This window comes from Hermetia illucens, chromosome 4 (assembly GCF_905115235.1).
Source record: "Hermetia illucens chromosome 4, iHerIll2.2.curated.20191125, whole genome shotgun sequence".
Taxonomy (NCBI): Eukaryota; Metazoa; Arthropoda; class Insecta; order Diptera; family Stratiomyidae; genus Hermetia; species Hermetia illucens.
Genome location: NC_051852.1, coordinates 69,374,683 through 69,389,552, shown reverse-complemented (window position 1 = coordinate 69,389,552; position 14,870 = coordinate 69,374,683). Strand labels below are relative to the sequence as shown.

General features: G+C 42.5%; 1 protein-coding gene across 5 annotated transcripts in view; it reads left to right on the top strand.

Moving 5' to 3' along the window:
• The window catches only part of LOC119653418 (focal adhesion kinase 1), a 179,123-nt gene that overhangs the window by 152,193 nt on the left and 12,060 nt on the right, over positions 1 to 14,870 (top strand). The window contains exons 12-19 of one of the 5 annotated variants that reach the window (XM_038057994.1): positions 9,592 to 9,733; positions 9,791 to 9,995; positions 10,048 to 10,178; positions 10,230 to 11,441; positions 11,532 to 11,671; positions 12,921 to 13,019; positions 13,074 to 13,474; positions 13,536 to 13,646. In XM_038057994.1, the coding sequence (XP_037913922.1) occupies positions 9,592 to 9,733; positions 9,791 to 9,995; positions 10,048 to 10,178; positions 10,230 to 11,441; positions 11,532 to 11,671; positions 12,921 to 13,019; positions 13,074 to 13,474; positions 13,536 to 13,646 (2,441 nt within the window). Of the gene's footprint in view, positions 1 to 9,591; positions 9,734 to 9,790; positions 9,996 to 10,047; positions 10,179 to 10,229; positions 11,672 to 12,920; positions 13,020 to 13,073; positions 13,475 to 13,535; positions 13,647 to 14,870 lie in introns of all 5 variants that reach the window. The other 4 variants (XM_038057996.1, XM_038057995.1, XM_038057993.1 and 1 more) reach the window with 4 other exon arrangements.

Sequence of the window (14,870 nt, the reverse complement as noted above, 5' to 3'; positions counted from 1 at the left end):
GCTCCTCAGCTATCAATTTATGAACACCAAGATGTTTTGAGATGTTCGCGCACAGAACTGAAGTGAAGACCTTGTAGATGGTAGGAAGACAAGTAATTGGTCGACATTTTGAAGGGCAAGAAGCACCTTGTTTCTTGGGGATGAGCAAAGTTACCCTCTAGCTGAAAAATTGTGGAACTAGTTCAGGATCGGCAATCATCTGATTAAATTGATTTGCCAATATATCCTGTGAGTGCTCTTGAATCGCTTCAACCAGAAGTTGTGAATCTTGTCAACTCCTGGCGCCTTCCAATTGCCTGCCTTGTCAAAGGCTGTTTCTATATCGATTTCAGTAACGTCAGGGGTGGTCATTTCGGGGAGGGCTTTACATGAATGCATAAGGTGTGGGAGCCACGCCGCTTCAAAATTGCAACGGCTGGATTCGCTTCCAACGCTTCTCCAGAAGTCTTCTGCCTGATCCAAATCGAGGTTACTTTCCCTTCCTGAGTTGGTGAGATTTTTGTAGAATCCTCGTTGGTTTTGGAAGAACAAAATGTTGTCTGTCCTTCGCTGAAAGCTTTTTTAAGGTTTTGTTTGTAAAACAAAACCTTATTAAAATCGGTTTACTGTCTGTCTGTCTGTCCGTCTGTCTGTCTGTCTGTCTGTCTGTCTGTAGGTCTGTCTGTCCGTCCGTCACACGCATTTTTCTCGGAGACGGTTATAGCGATTGACACCAAATTTGGTAGAAAGGTGGGAACTGTGAACGCTCACGCGTATAGTAAGCTACATCCTTTTGCGATGAATTTAAGAAGGGATCCCCATACATGCAAAAGGGGGGTGTAAATTGTTTTTTCATCAAATATAGTCATGTGGGGTATCAAATTAAAGGTCTCGGTTAGTACTTTTCGAAGCCGGTCTTAATTTTGACTTTTGTTGAAAAGGTGGGGAGTGCGGGGGGTTGAAAGTGGTCATTTTTTTAACGAACCCATTCTCAGGAACTACCAAACCGAAAAATCTAGAAAAAATCAGGGGGCTGCCACTATATGGTGCCTAGGCTCCGAAATACCCTCCATATCGATATCTGTTCAAATAAAGTTAATAATAGTATATTACTATAATTTTTAGTAATTGACAGGAAAACCCCCCTTATGTTTACCTTAGAATCACAAAATTTTGCAGCAATGTAGGCTACAATATAGATCATGATCCTGCCAAATTTGGTGAAAATCGCACTATTACTAACAAAGTTATACTAGGTCAAATCTGTCGCTCCTCTGCAAATTCAAGACTATGAATGTCAATGTCACTTGAAAGTGGATATTTTCACATAATATATGCATATTTTACGTGCCATATGCTAATGGGACAAATGTACACCCAAATCTCTTTATAAAAGAAATACACAAAACCTTTCATACCTGAAGCGTCTAGCTTCCGGTTTCCCGACTTGTTGATACCTACGGATGCGATTGCAACATACACATACACATGTGTACTCCTGGCGATGGAATTCCAAGAAGTGCTTGCGTGACACGACCAATCTCCTTTCTAAACTTTTCGACTCTTTTATTGAGTCGAAATACCCAGAACGGTAAAGTCCTTCTGCGCATACCTCTCTATTGATTATGGAGACGAATAGCCCTGGCAACTGCAGGCTGTGAACCTCTGTAACAGTAATCTCGCTAGCCAAACGATCAGCCAAAATTCTGTCAACGGCAGCAATGATGTTAGTAGTTGCCGAAGTAAACTTCAGCATACTCTGTGAATGCGACCTGGAATGCGGTCAAAGCCTCATTATAAATTGGGTCAACATCCACAGTCACTACGCTTCTCCTGATTACTGGGTTCATGGAGTGCCTTATAAGTGGAGTATTCCGGTTGCTCCTTTGTTCAGTCCGGTAAGTTGGTGATTCCAGACCGAGCTCAAGTGAAACTTCGTGGGAAATTTGTTGCCTATTTGGTAGGGCTCCGGAACATGACTTACTTCCGGGAAGCGAGTTATGAACGCGTCATGGAATCGGTGTCTGTACCCTGATTGATTCTGTTCCAAATCCGTGACACGGTAATAGGCGTGGACGATAAATTCGTTAAGTTGGTTTGTCCAAACCATACGACGCCTAGGTGTCTCGTCCCGGGTGGTTGACGGCATAAACCCATAACCCCAAAAACGGCGTACCCTCTTCATATCGCCCTGTTTGTCTCTTAGACACCATGGGGAAGATGTTGGAGAGGGTGATATACAACAGGCTGGTCCCGCTCATCGACCTTGCGGGTGGTCTTTCAGAGCGGCAATATGGGTTTCGGCGGTCACGTTCTACGGTCGATGCAGTAGCAAAGGTCATGGAATTGGCTCGAAATGCAATGGCCATGGGCAAATGCTGTGTTCTGGTGACGCTGGACGTCAAAAATGCTTTCAACTCAGCCAACTGGGGCAGGATTAAGGGCGCTTTGGCCAAACTGGGTGTTCCTAGTTACTTGGCTCGGCTAATCGAGAGTTACCTTTCGGACAGACTTCTCTGGAACGAGACGGACGACGGGCCAAAGGAGTACATTGAGGATGTGGAGTTTTATGCAAATGAAGCCATTCATGCCATCAAGTCATGGTTACGAATGGCCAAGCTAGACCTGGCGGACGAAAAGACGGAGGCGGTCCTCATTGCCAACTGCAGAAAGAACAACACGGTTAATGTCCGGGTTGGTAATCGTGAGGTCATCTCAAAATCAATTGTCAAATACCTGGGGGTGATGATCTTCTGCTAAACTAAGCTTCAAGGGACACTTGGATTATGCGCGAGAGAGGGATGCTAGCTCATCCCTTGCAAGGATGATGTTTGACGTGGGGGGACCGAAGTATAGTCGCAGGCTACTCATCGCGGGAGTGGTGAAGTCTATCCTGTTATACCCCCTGTCTGGGCGAGAACGTTGGACGACGCTGTAAACCGGAGGAAGATAAGTTCGGCACTAAAACCACCCCCACTCTTCCGCCCCTCCCCGCGGAACCACCGTGAAGTATTACTTCGCGGGGGAGGCTCTGGTTCGCTACACCAGCTTGTCCATGTTGTGTCCCCGTCGCACAGCCTTCCGAGCACGATCCAACTCTAGGAGTTTTGCCTGAGGGCTCGATGTCCGCCCCCAAGATGCTCTTCAACCACCTGTTGTTATTTGACGAAGCTCTTTGAAAGTTACTTCTCGGGAAGGACACTTTGGAACGATACGGATGAGTGGCCTAAATAATAGGCCATTACAACCGGAGCACGACAGGACTCAGTGTTAGGTCCTCTCCTGTGGGACCTGCTGTGGAATGGGTTCCTTGTTCTTCCCGTAAAAAAGGAAGAGCATAATCGGCTTTGCAGATGATCTGGCCGTCGGAAAACAACCTGGAGATGTGGAAGTGTACGCTAATTAAGCCACCAGTGTACGCTAATTAATGATCCAGCTTGACCATTCGGTAAGCAATACGAATTCTATTCGTGTTGGCGACCACATCATCACTTCAAAGTCGGCTATCAAATACCTGGGGCGATGATTGAAGCGAAGATCAATAACAAGGGACACGGCAGGAGGAAACGGCAAATACCAGCGCACTGTTAGGATAATGTCTAACATTAGAGGTCCAAGTTATACCCGCAGATTACTTATGGCCGGAGTGGTTTGTTCTACACTAATATACGTAGCACCGGTCAGGGAAGAGGCACTATCGTGTGAAAACAATCGAAGCAGTGCAGCGGTGTGCAGGGCCTTCAGTACAATCTCAGGCGAAGCAGCGTGTGTTATTGTAAGAATGATCCCGATGGACATTCTAGCAAATGAAGCACGATGTGTGTATAAGAAAAGGAGAATGAATCTACCCGAAAAAGATACAGAATTTCCAAAAGTAGCAAGGCGAAAGTCGTTGGAAAAGTGGCAGCAACACTGGGATGGCTCACAAAAGGGTCAATGGGTCCAAGGATTCAGCGACGAAACGGCGAAATTAACTGACACTTGACTCAATTCTTGTCAGGGCATAGTGGTTACAGGAAATATGTGCACCGATTCGGATTGGATAATTCTCCATTTTGCCCTGAATGTGGTTGCCCACCTAAGGAACTTGAGTGTATCATCTTCTACTGTCCACGATTTTCCTCAGAGAGGAGCCGGGAAGACTTTCTAAAAATTAGCATAAGCTGCCAGAACATTATTGGGGAAATGCTGAAATTGATGGGAAACTGGTGCACGGTGAACTCTGCAATCAAAAGAAATCAGGTGGAACTTAGAAAAGCGGAGTGCACAAAGAGCGGAAAGGTTGGTCGCTCGTAACCTGGTAACCTTCGCGATCATCCCGCGGGGAAGGAAGAAGATGAAATTGGGGGTGGTTTTAATGGGTGAGAATCCCACACATTGCTGTAATCCGGCGCGGCGGTGTCTTCCTAAAACAAGTCATTTAGCCATAAAACAAGCGGGAATAGCGAAACCAGGGCGGTTCGAATATAAAAGTTTTGTGTTTATCTTGTATGAGGAACTTTCTATGCATGTTTTTTTTTAAATTCGCACATAGCTAAGAATTCAAAACATTTATTCATATCTTTCCAAATTAAAGATATATTTACATATTAAAGACCGGTATCGTGCCATCCTAAACCAGCAAACACTGCTATAGCCAGACTGACGCACACATATACATATATGCACGCATCTAAATTGATCAAAAGCATCTCAATATTCCCTCTTTATTCCGTGCACAAAACCATACTTGCAAAGACTTTATATACGGACGTAAATTGAATATCACTGGTACTAACTTACATACATCTCCTTCTTTTTCTTCAGCCTTTGTCCCATTCACAAGCGGGGTCGGCTAACTTACATACATACCCATCTCAATTGGATAATACCCGCAAATTGCATTGGCATATAGAAGTATATATATATCTGTCTCAAGTAATTGATCATCATCATCAACGGCGCAACAACAGGTATCCGATCTAGGCCTGCCTTAATAAGGAACTCCAGACATCCCGACTTTGCGCCGAGATCCACAAATTCGATATCTCTAAAAGCTGTCTGCCTGTCCTACGCCATCTCAGGCAGGATCTGCCTCGTATTCTTTTTCTACCTTAGATATTGCCCTTATAGGCTATTTGGGTGGGATCATTCTCATCCATACGGAATAAGTGACCTGCCCACCGTAACCTATTGAACCGGATTTTATCCTCAACCTGCCGGTCATGGTATCGCTCATAGATTTCGGCGTTATGTAGGCTACGGAATCGTCCATCCTCATGTGGTACGAGACGGACGACGGGCCAAAGGAGTACATTGTGACAGCAGGTGTGCCTCAAGGTTCTGTATTGGGACCACTGCTGTGGAACATAATGTACGACGGAGTGCTTGGCCTACGCGTGTCGGAGGAGGCGATGTTGATTGGATTTGCGGACAACCTGGCGGTAGTTTTAATTGCAAAGCATCCTAAGAATGTGGGGATTATGCAAATGAAGCCATTCATGCCATCAAGTCATGGTTACGAATGGCCAAGCTAGACCTGGCGAGCGAAAAGACGGAGGCGGTCCTCATTGCCAACTGCAGAAAGAACAACACGGTTAATGTCCGGGTTGGTAATCGTAAGGTCATCTCAAAATCAATTGTCAAATACCTGGGGGTGATGATCGATGCTAAACTGAGTTTCAAGGGACACTTGGATTATGCGCGAGAGAGGGATGCTAGCTCATCCCTTGCAAGGATGATGTTTGACGTGGGGGGACCGAAGTATAGTCGCAGGCTACTCATCGCGGGAGTGGTGAAGTCTATCCTGTTATACCCCCTGTCTGGGCGAGAGCGTTGGACGACGCTGTAAACCGGAGGAAGATAAGTTCGGCACTAAAACCACCCCCACTCTTCCGCCCCTCCCCGCGGAACCACCGTGAAGTATTACTTCGCGGGGGAGGCTCTGGTTCGCTACACCAGCTTGTCCATGTTGTGTCCCCGTCGCGCCGCCTTCCGAGCACGATCCAACTCTAGGAGTTTTGCCTGAGGGCTCGATGTCCGCCCCCAAGATGCTCCTCAACCACCTTTTCTGCTTCAGAAATCTGGGACAATGGAAGATAACGTGCTCCGGGTCCTCGAGTGTAGCACCGCATTCAGGACAGTTCGGAGACTCGTCCAACTCGAAGCGATACAAGTACTTCCTATAGCCACCGTGCCCCGCAAGGAACTGTGTCAGGTGGTAATTCAATTCTCCGTGCTTTTGGTCGACCCATTTCTCCATACACGGGATCAATGTATGGGTGCACCGGCCCTTGTCGGAATTATCCCACTGTTGTTGCCACTTGCCACACAATTCTCTCCTTTCGGAAATCCGCATTCACCTCGGCTGGATTTGCCTCCCGTTTTCCGTAGAGCCAATGTGCCTCGTTCGCTAGAAGATCTATAGGGATCATTCCCGCGATGACGCACACTGCCTCCATCGACGTCGTCCTAAATGCGCTGCACACCCTTAGCGCAATTGGCCGGTATGCCGAACTTATCTTCCTCCGGTTTACAACGTCGTTCAACGCTTTCGCCCAGACAGGGAGTATAACAGGATCGACTTCACCACTCCCACGATGAGTAGCCTGCGACTATACTTCGGTCCCCCCACGTCAAGCATCATCATGCAAGGGATGAGCTAGCATCCCTCTCTCGCGCATAATCCAAGTGTCCCTTGAAACTCAGTTTAGCATCGATCATCACCCCCAGGTATTTGACAATTGATTTTGAGATGACCTTACGATTACCAACCCGGACATTAACCGTGTTGTTCTTTCTGCAGTTAGCAATGAGGACCGCCTCCGTCTTTTCGCTCGCCAGGTCTAGCTTGGCCATTCGTAACCATGACTTGATGGCATGAATGGCTTCATTTGCATAATCCCCACATTCTTAGGATGCTTTGCAATTAAAACTACCGCCAGGTTGTCCGCAAATCCAATCAACATCGCCTCCTCCGACATGCGTAGGCCAAGCACTCCGTCTTACATTATGTTCCACAGCATTGGTCCCAATACAGAACCTTGAGGCACACCTGCTGTCACAATGTACTCCTTTGGCCCGTCGTCCGTCTCGTACCACATGAGGATGGACGATTACGTAGCCTACATAACGCCGAAATCTATGAGCGATACCATGACCGGCAGGTTGAGGATAAAATCCGGTTCAATAGGTTACGGTGGGCAGGTCACTTATTCCGTATGGATGAGAATGATCCCACCCAAATAGCCTATAAGGGCAATATCTAAGGTAGAAAAAGAATACGAGGCAGATCCTGCCTGAGATGGCGTAGGACAGGCAGACAGCTTTTAGAGATATCGAATTTGTGGATCTCGGCGCAAAATCGGGATGTCTGGAGTTCCTTATTAAGGCAGGCCTAGATCGGATACCTGTTGTTGCGCCGTTGATGATGATGATCAATTACTTGAGACAGATATATATATACTTCTATATGCCAATGCAATTTGCGGGTATTATCCAATTGAGATGGGTATGTATGTAAGTTAGCCGACCCCGCTTGTGAATGGGACAAAGGCTGAAGAAAAAGAAGGAGATGTATGTAAGTTAGTACCAGTGATATTCAATTTACGTCCGTATATAAAGTCTTTGCAAGTATGGTTTTGTGCACGGAATAAAGAGGGAATATTGAGATGCTTTTGATCAATTTAGATGCGTGCATATATGTATATGTGTGCGTCAGTCTGTCTATAGCAGTGTTTGCTGGTTTAGGATGGCACGATACCGGTCTTTAATATGTAAATATATCTTTAATTTGGAAAGATATGAATAAATGTTTTGAATTCTTAGCTATGTGCGAATTTAAAAAAAAACATGCATAGAAAGTTCCTCATACAAGATAAACACAAAACTTTTATATTCGAACCGCCCTGGTTTCGCTATTCCCGCTTGTTTTATGGCTAAATGACTTGTTTTAGGAAGACACCGCCGCGCCGGATTACAGCAATGTGTGGGATTCTCACCCATTAAAACCACCCCCAATTTCATCTTCTTCCTTCCCCGCGGGATGATCGCGAAGGTTACCAGGTTACGAGCGACCAACCTTTCCGCTCTTTGTGCACTCCGCTTTTCTAAGTTCCACCTGATTTCTTTTGATTGCAGAGTTCACCGTGCACCAGTTTCCCATCAATTTCAGCATTTCCCCAATAATGTTCTGGCAGCTTATGCTAATTTTTAGAAAGTCTTCCCGGCTCCTCTCTGAGGAAAATCGTGGACAGTAGAAGATGATACACTCAAGTTCCTTAGGTGGGCAACCACATTCAGGGCAAAATGGAGAATTATCCAATCCGAATCGGTGCACATATTTCCTGTAACCACTATGCCCTGACAAGAATTGAGTCAAGTGTCAGTTAATTTCGCCGTTTCGTCGCTGAATCCTTGGACCCATTGACCCTTTTGTGAGCCATCCCAGTGTTGCTGCCACTTTTCCAACGACTTTCGCCTTGCTACTTTTGGAAATTCTGTATCTTTTTCGGGTAGATTCATTCTCCTTTTCTTATACACACATCGTGCTTCATTTGCTAGAATGTCCATCGGGATCATTCTTACAATAACACACGCTGCTTCGCCTGAGATTGTACTGAAGGCCCTGCACACCGCTGCACTGCTTCGATTGTTTTCACACGATAATGCCTCTTCCCTGACCGGTGCTACGTATATTAGTGTAGAACAAACCACTCCGGCCATAAGTAATCTGCGGGTATAACTTGGACCTCTAATGTTGGACATTATCCTAACAGTGCGCTGGTATTTGCCGTTTCCTCCTGCCGTGTCCCTTGTTATTGATCTTCGCTTCAATCATCGCCCCAGGTATTTGATAGCCGACTTTGAAGTGATGATGTGGTCGCCAACACGAATAGAATTCGTATTGCTTACCGAATGGTCAAGCTGGATCATTAATTAGCGTACACTGGTGGCTTAATTAGCGTACACTTCCACATCTCCAGGTTGTTTTCCGACGGCCAGATCATCTGCAAAGCCGATTATGCTCTTCCTTTTTTACGGGAAGAACAAGGAACCCATTCCACAGCAGATCCCACAGGAGAGGACCTAACACTGAGTCCTGTCGTGCTCCGGTTGTAATGGCCTATTATTTAGGCCACTCATCCGTATCGTTCCAAAGTGTCCTTCCCGAGAAGTAACTTTCAAAGAGCTTCGTCAAATAACTAGGAACATCCGTTTTAAAAGTGCGCACTTAAGTCAAGGGCTCATTCTTAGAAAAAAATCCAATCTAAAAATTGATATCTTGGCTTCAAAGTACAACATCTGCTCAAAAAAAGTTAATAATAGTAAATTATTATAATGTATAAATTCCATGGCATCCGCTTTGAATTCATCTTAGGTACAAAAGAAAACATTGTGCAGCCAAATATTCTTACATAAGAAGTGTATAAAGTCTTTCATATCTGTTTTAGACTTGATTCTCTAGATTCTCATTCTAGTGAAAGCAATGATTTTTTCATTTCCTGGTTTTGCGTAAAATGTATATCATTTTTAGATGTTAACATATTCCAGTTACTTCAGTTAAATATTCATAATTTCAAGTAGGTACTGATGATTCCAATTTGTTAAATTAGTGCATTTGCCTTTTTATAGCTAGCAGACTTCGGATTATCTCGTTGGGTGCAAGATCAGCAATACTACCATTCAAGTAAGTGTATGTTACCAATCAAATGGATGGCCCCAGAATCAATAAACTTCCGGCGATTCACAACGGCAAGTGATGTTTGGATGTTTGGTAAAAGTTGAATTGATGGTATAGAAAATGAATAAATAAAAAAAATAATCGATGCAGGTGTTTGCGTTTGGGAAATACTGATGCTTGGAGTGAAACCTTTCCAAGGTGTAAAAAATTGCGATGTGATTGGGAAACTAGAGAATGGCGAACGCTTGCCCCTTCCACAAAGTTGTCCACCGCGCCTTTATTCTTTGATGTCACAATGTTGGGCATATGAGCCATTAAAAAGACCTAATTTTAAGACAATTAAAGAAACATTATAGTAAGTTTCAGGAAAATAACAGCAAAACAAATTGTATCACATTATTTTTTAGTGAAATTCTAATAGAAGAAAGGATGAGTGATTGTGAAACGATGCGAAGAGAAAATAGACGTGTAGCGGCGATGTCTTGGGGGGCAGGAGATGATATTCCACCTCCAAAACCAAGTAGGGTTCCTCAAGGAGGTAAGTTGAATTTTTATTTTACTTGTGTATAATGTCTTGAGTTTTTTCCAGATGCATCTCTACTACTCCCACAAATGAATGATAGTAGCAAAGGAGCACCTCAAACATATATCATCGCGCAAAATCCTGCAATATTGGCTCGTCTTATGATGGAGAATGAAAACAGGAATATGAATCCTTCCACCTACACAACTCCAGCATCGGTATTTAATACTTTTGCAGTAGATATCGATGAATCTAAATCAAGTTCATTTAATCCCAAAAACTCTGCTGAGATAAACTTGAAAACAGTTAAACTACCTGCAGCAGAAATTCTGAAACTAGACCCAATTATAGATGTTTCAACTGAAAAATTTTCTCAAGAATCTATCAACTACAACCAAAACGAAAGCAATCACTCGTCTTGCTCTAATACACTTGAACAATGTTACCCGAAAAGCAATGAAAAACATTTCGATGAACAAATACCATTTTCTCAACCTTGCAATATAAAAAATACTTCTATAAAGCAACCACTACTCTCAATTGAACCGGGCTATGAACCCATGCATAAGGGTAGCATGGCTTGTCCTAATAGCGCTGGTATTGTCAGTGTATCAAACCCTCATCAGGTAAATGAGGTTTCAGTTTATCGATATCAGATAAGCAATCAAAAATCAACGCTAAACGAGAGCTGGATGAATCCATTAGGTCGACTGTCTAGTCCAGAAAAAGTCAGGCCACATATTATGGTTCGCCAACCCAATATTGGAAAAGACGTATACATAATGAACACGGGTAGCTCTGGAAACTTTAACTGCAACCCCCAAATAGGATATGGTAGTCTAGAAAGAAATCAAATTCCTGGAATTCCCATTAAATCTAAAGGAGGGAGTTTAGAACGCAATCAGTCACTATCTAGTGCATATGACCTGATGCGAAATCGGTCTTATCGTGGAGGAAGTCTAGAAAGGAATCAACAAATAACAGTGAACAGATCTGCCAGTTTGGAGAGAAACCCTTGTTATTCTGCATACCGAAACCAAAATAAAGTCAATGAGGCGGAGTGTTTCCAAGAAGGGATTTATGATTTTGGTGGGATGCATGTTAAGAGTTGTGCTAACATTGCATTGAATAAAAGCATTCGGCAGCAAAATCCATTATCATTGCCAAAAGACCTGCCACTTGAAAATGATAATCCACAATATGTTAGTCAAATTCCAAATTCACAAACGCTATTATATACTCCAATGCTTCCGATAGCAATAAATGGATCAGTAAGAGGTAATTTGGCAAATTATCATCGAATGAGTCAACTTGACATTGCACAAAATCAGAATTCTATAAATCCTTCACAACTTGTTTGTTCGACAGTTGGGCAGCGTTCGGTTGAAACGAATAACTTTGTATCAGCGCCTGGGTTGAACAGCAAACAAATGCAGCAATCGCAGGCAAACATAGAACAAGCTTCTTTGGCATATCTCTACCCAACGCAGTTGTTTGTTTCTTCTCAGGTTTGATATATGCATCATAACTGATTGACGTCTGCGTATTTATAATAAGTGTTATTTGTGTTAGCTAATTATTTAGTTCTTGATTTGAAAGCTAATTGCGGCTGATCAATGACCCGAAATGGTTTTTGTGAATTATTTTTATGAATGCATGCATATTTCCACAATTTATTTATATTTATTACATAATTTTCCGTTACTATTTGCTTAATCACGAAAATGTGGAATTGTAAATGATAACATCAAAATTCAAAGTGCTTTTTCCTTAAATCTACAATCACGATATATTATTTCACTATCGGATCATGGTTACGAATAAACATAAAACATACTGATATAATATATGATATTGACTTCGGTGGCAAACTTGCAGATTTCTAGTGTGAAACTTGGGAAACAAATGATTTTTTAGGAGATATTCGCTTGAACTGAATCAATTTCATTGGGGGCGTCCTGGCTACCCAGATAACTAGGACTGAAATGAAATTTTCAAATATGTCGACTTCCTTCTGATTCTAATTATCGAACCACATTATTCAGCGTAAAATAATTATAGCTATTCATTATTTGGGATTTGCAGAAAATCGGTGTTTTTTCTCGAAAATGTTAGAGTCAGAAATCGTTTTAATGAATTCGAATGCTATAATAAAAATCTGCAGCGAAAGAATAGGTGTAACATAAGCCTTCAAGAAACGACTGCATTGTTTTGAAGATCCAGTATTCTAAGAGATTTTGGGCTGAATACAGTAATGATGATAAAGCAATGGTCTTATTTTCATGCTGCTTGACCTTATATATTACAAATGACATTTCGCTCATTCTACCGAAAAGAAGCCTTTCATGTCTATATTATTTAGGAATGAAAACGTTGGTAAATAAACGACGATATCTACTTATTTCGTTGAAAAGGACGAAATATTTTGTTAAGTTTGTCGATGTTGCAATATTCATGTTTTGGATTTTTCCGAGGTTTCGACTCGATTTGCTATAATTTATTCAATATCTTTTCGAAATACTGAAAATTGAAAGCCCGTTATTTTTTGTTGCGTTTATTTGGAAAATTTGAATAGTTATAACGTAAAAAAGTGACGAATAGATGTTTTGGAACTGGAAGCAGAAATTTTTTTTTAGTTTCTATCATATTGTTTACTCTTGATTTAATTGAGTAGCGTTACGAAATTTTATGGAATACATAAGACTCAGTTGAAATTGATTTATTTATATTGAATAAGTATTGTTTTGTTTCGTGCAGATGCAAACTATTCAGGAGGATCTGGAAACAAAACTTCGAAAGCAAAAAATTGAAAGTGAAATTGATAGCAAATGGCTACAACAAGAAGAATCGAATTTAGTAAGTTAATAAAATTATGATTTCCACGCCCTTTCCTTTTATTTTCATTGTTAGAAGAAGAGATTAAGTCTCACGGCTTCAAACGACGTCGACGTATGCCAAAGTCCCAAGTTTCCATCACAAAGCACTCCATACGCTTTGTCTGTGGCTGATCACCCACTGCAAAAACCCACAAGTGGTACTGCGTCGAGGCCAATAACACCTGGGGCATCGTGTGAAGAGAAGACAAACATCGAGCCGCATATATCAAAATCATCATCATTAGATAGGTCGAATGATGCGGTTTATGCTGCAACGACAAACGTAGTTAAAGCCATAATGACTCTCAGTCAAGGTGTTGAGAAGGCTAACGCTTCAGAATATCTGGATCTAGTCAAAAACGTTGGAATCGAGTTACGAAGCTTGCTAGGGTCGGTGGACACATTGTCTGTGGTATTTCCTTCTCAAGCTCATAAGTAGGTATATCAATGGCCTGTTTTATACATCGTTAACCTTTTACTTTTATTTTTATTATAGGGAAGTGGAAATGGCTCATAAGGTACTTTCTAAAGACATGCACGAATTGGTTGCAGCAATGCGACTGGCTCAGCAATACAAAGACACCACACTGGATGTAGAATACCGAAAGTAAGTAAGATAATGACATATATATAATTAAAGATTATTCTACATATCACTTGACCAAAAAGTGATAGATATACCACAATAAATATCGAAAATTAAACATATGACCTCCTCAAAGTAATCGCTGCAAAGATCAATTTTATGTGGACATCCCCATCCCCATAGAAGAAGGAAGTTTTCTTGTGGGCTTACTCTTTTTGGCTTTTAGATGATGTCCCGTCTCCAATATTAGGTATACTTTTTTGGAGGTCTCACTGGCTTGAGGTTTACTTTGACAGCTGCCTGATGTCCAGTATCTATGTAGATAAGTGCTTATCAATGGAAGGTAATTTTTCAAGCACTTCTTAATTTCACTTGGAAATTATTGAACCATAGTGAAATGTGTTTTTATAGGACTTTCTTACAATTTCCCTTGGCGAGCCCGACTGTTAACTTTCTCATTGCCAGCGCTGTTGAAGTGATCTAGATTAGCAGGCAGCAGAGTCATCCGATGTTTCCCCGGTGTTTGTCAGACCGTATAATTGGTCACCTTTTCACGAACCTTGAGGCTATATGCGTCGTTTGCTGCCCTCCTTTTTACCCCCGAGGGAGTGCGAAGTCCATTTAATATAGCTTTGAATACCCCGGGTGACGCAGTTTTCACGCTCCAGCATCCGCGCCAAGACGATTTGCACGCACACATGGGCTTTACTATGGATGCATACGTCCAGTGAAACCCTTTCGGTGGAAATCCCCAGAACTTAACCATGGTAGTCCTACATCATCAGAGCAATCTGCAGGATGTCTTATATTATTCTTGCATATAATACTTCCGTGTCAATTTAGAGGAATATGCATTTCTAAATATGTACTCTTTGGATAAGCTGGACAGTTACAGATAGTTACCCCACCAAATGTTTCTTTTGAATCAAAGTAGATCGTCTGCAAATGTTTGTGTTCTCCGACAGCCATAGCAAGGTGTCCATTGCCCAGAGCAATAGCAAGAGAGGAGGAGAGAACCCCTCCCTTTGGAAAACGTCTGAGACACCTTGCCGACCAGAATGTGGATCTTTCTCCACACCAGTATGTTAAGGTCCAAATTGTTTATATCGAATCGCCTTCATGCTGCTTTGCCGCGTCATAATTCGCAATGAGCGATGCTCCTGCGATGTCGATAAAAGCACCCAATGCCTATTCCTTTTCGAATACTGCCTTCTCTTCTGTCTTCACCTTCTGCCCTGTATTTGG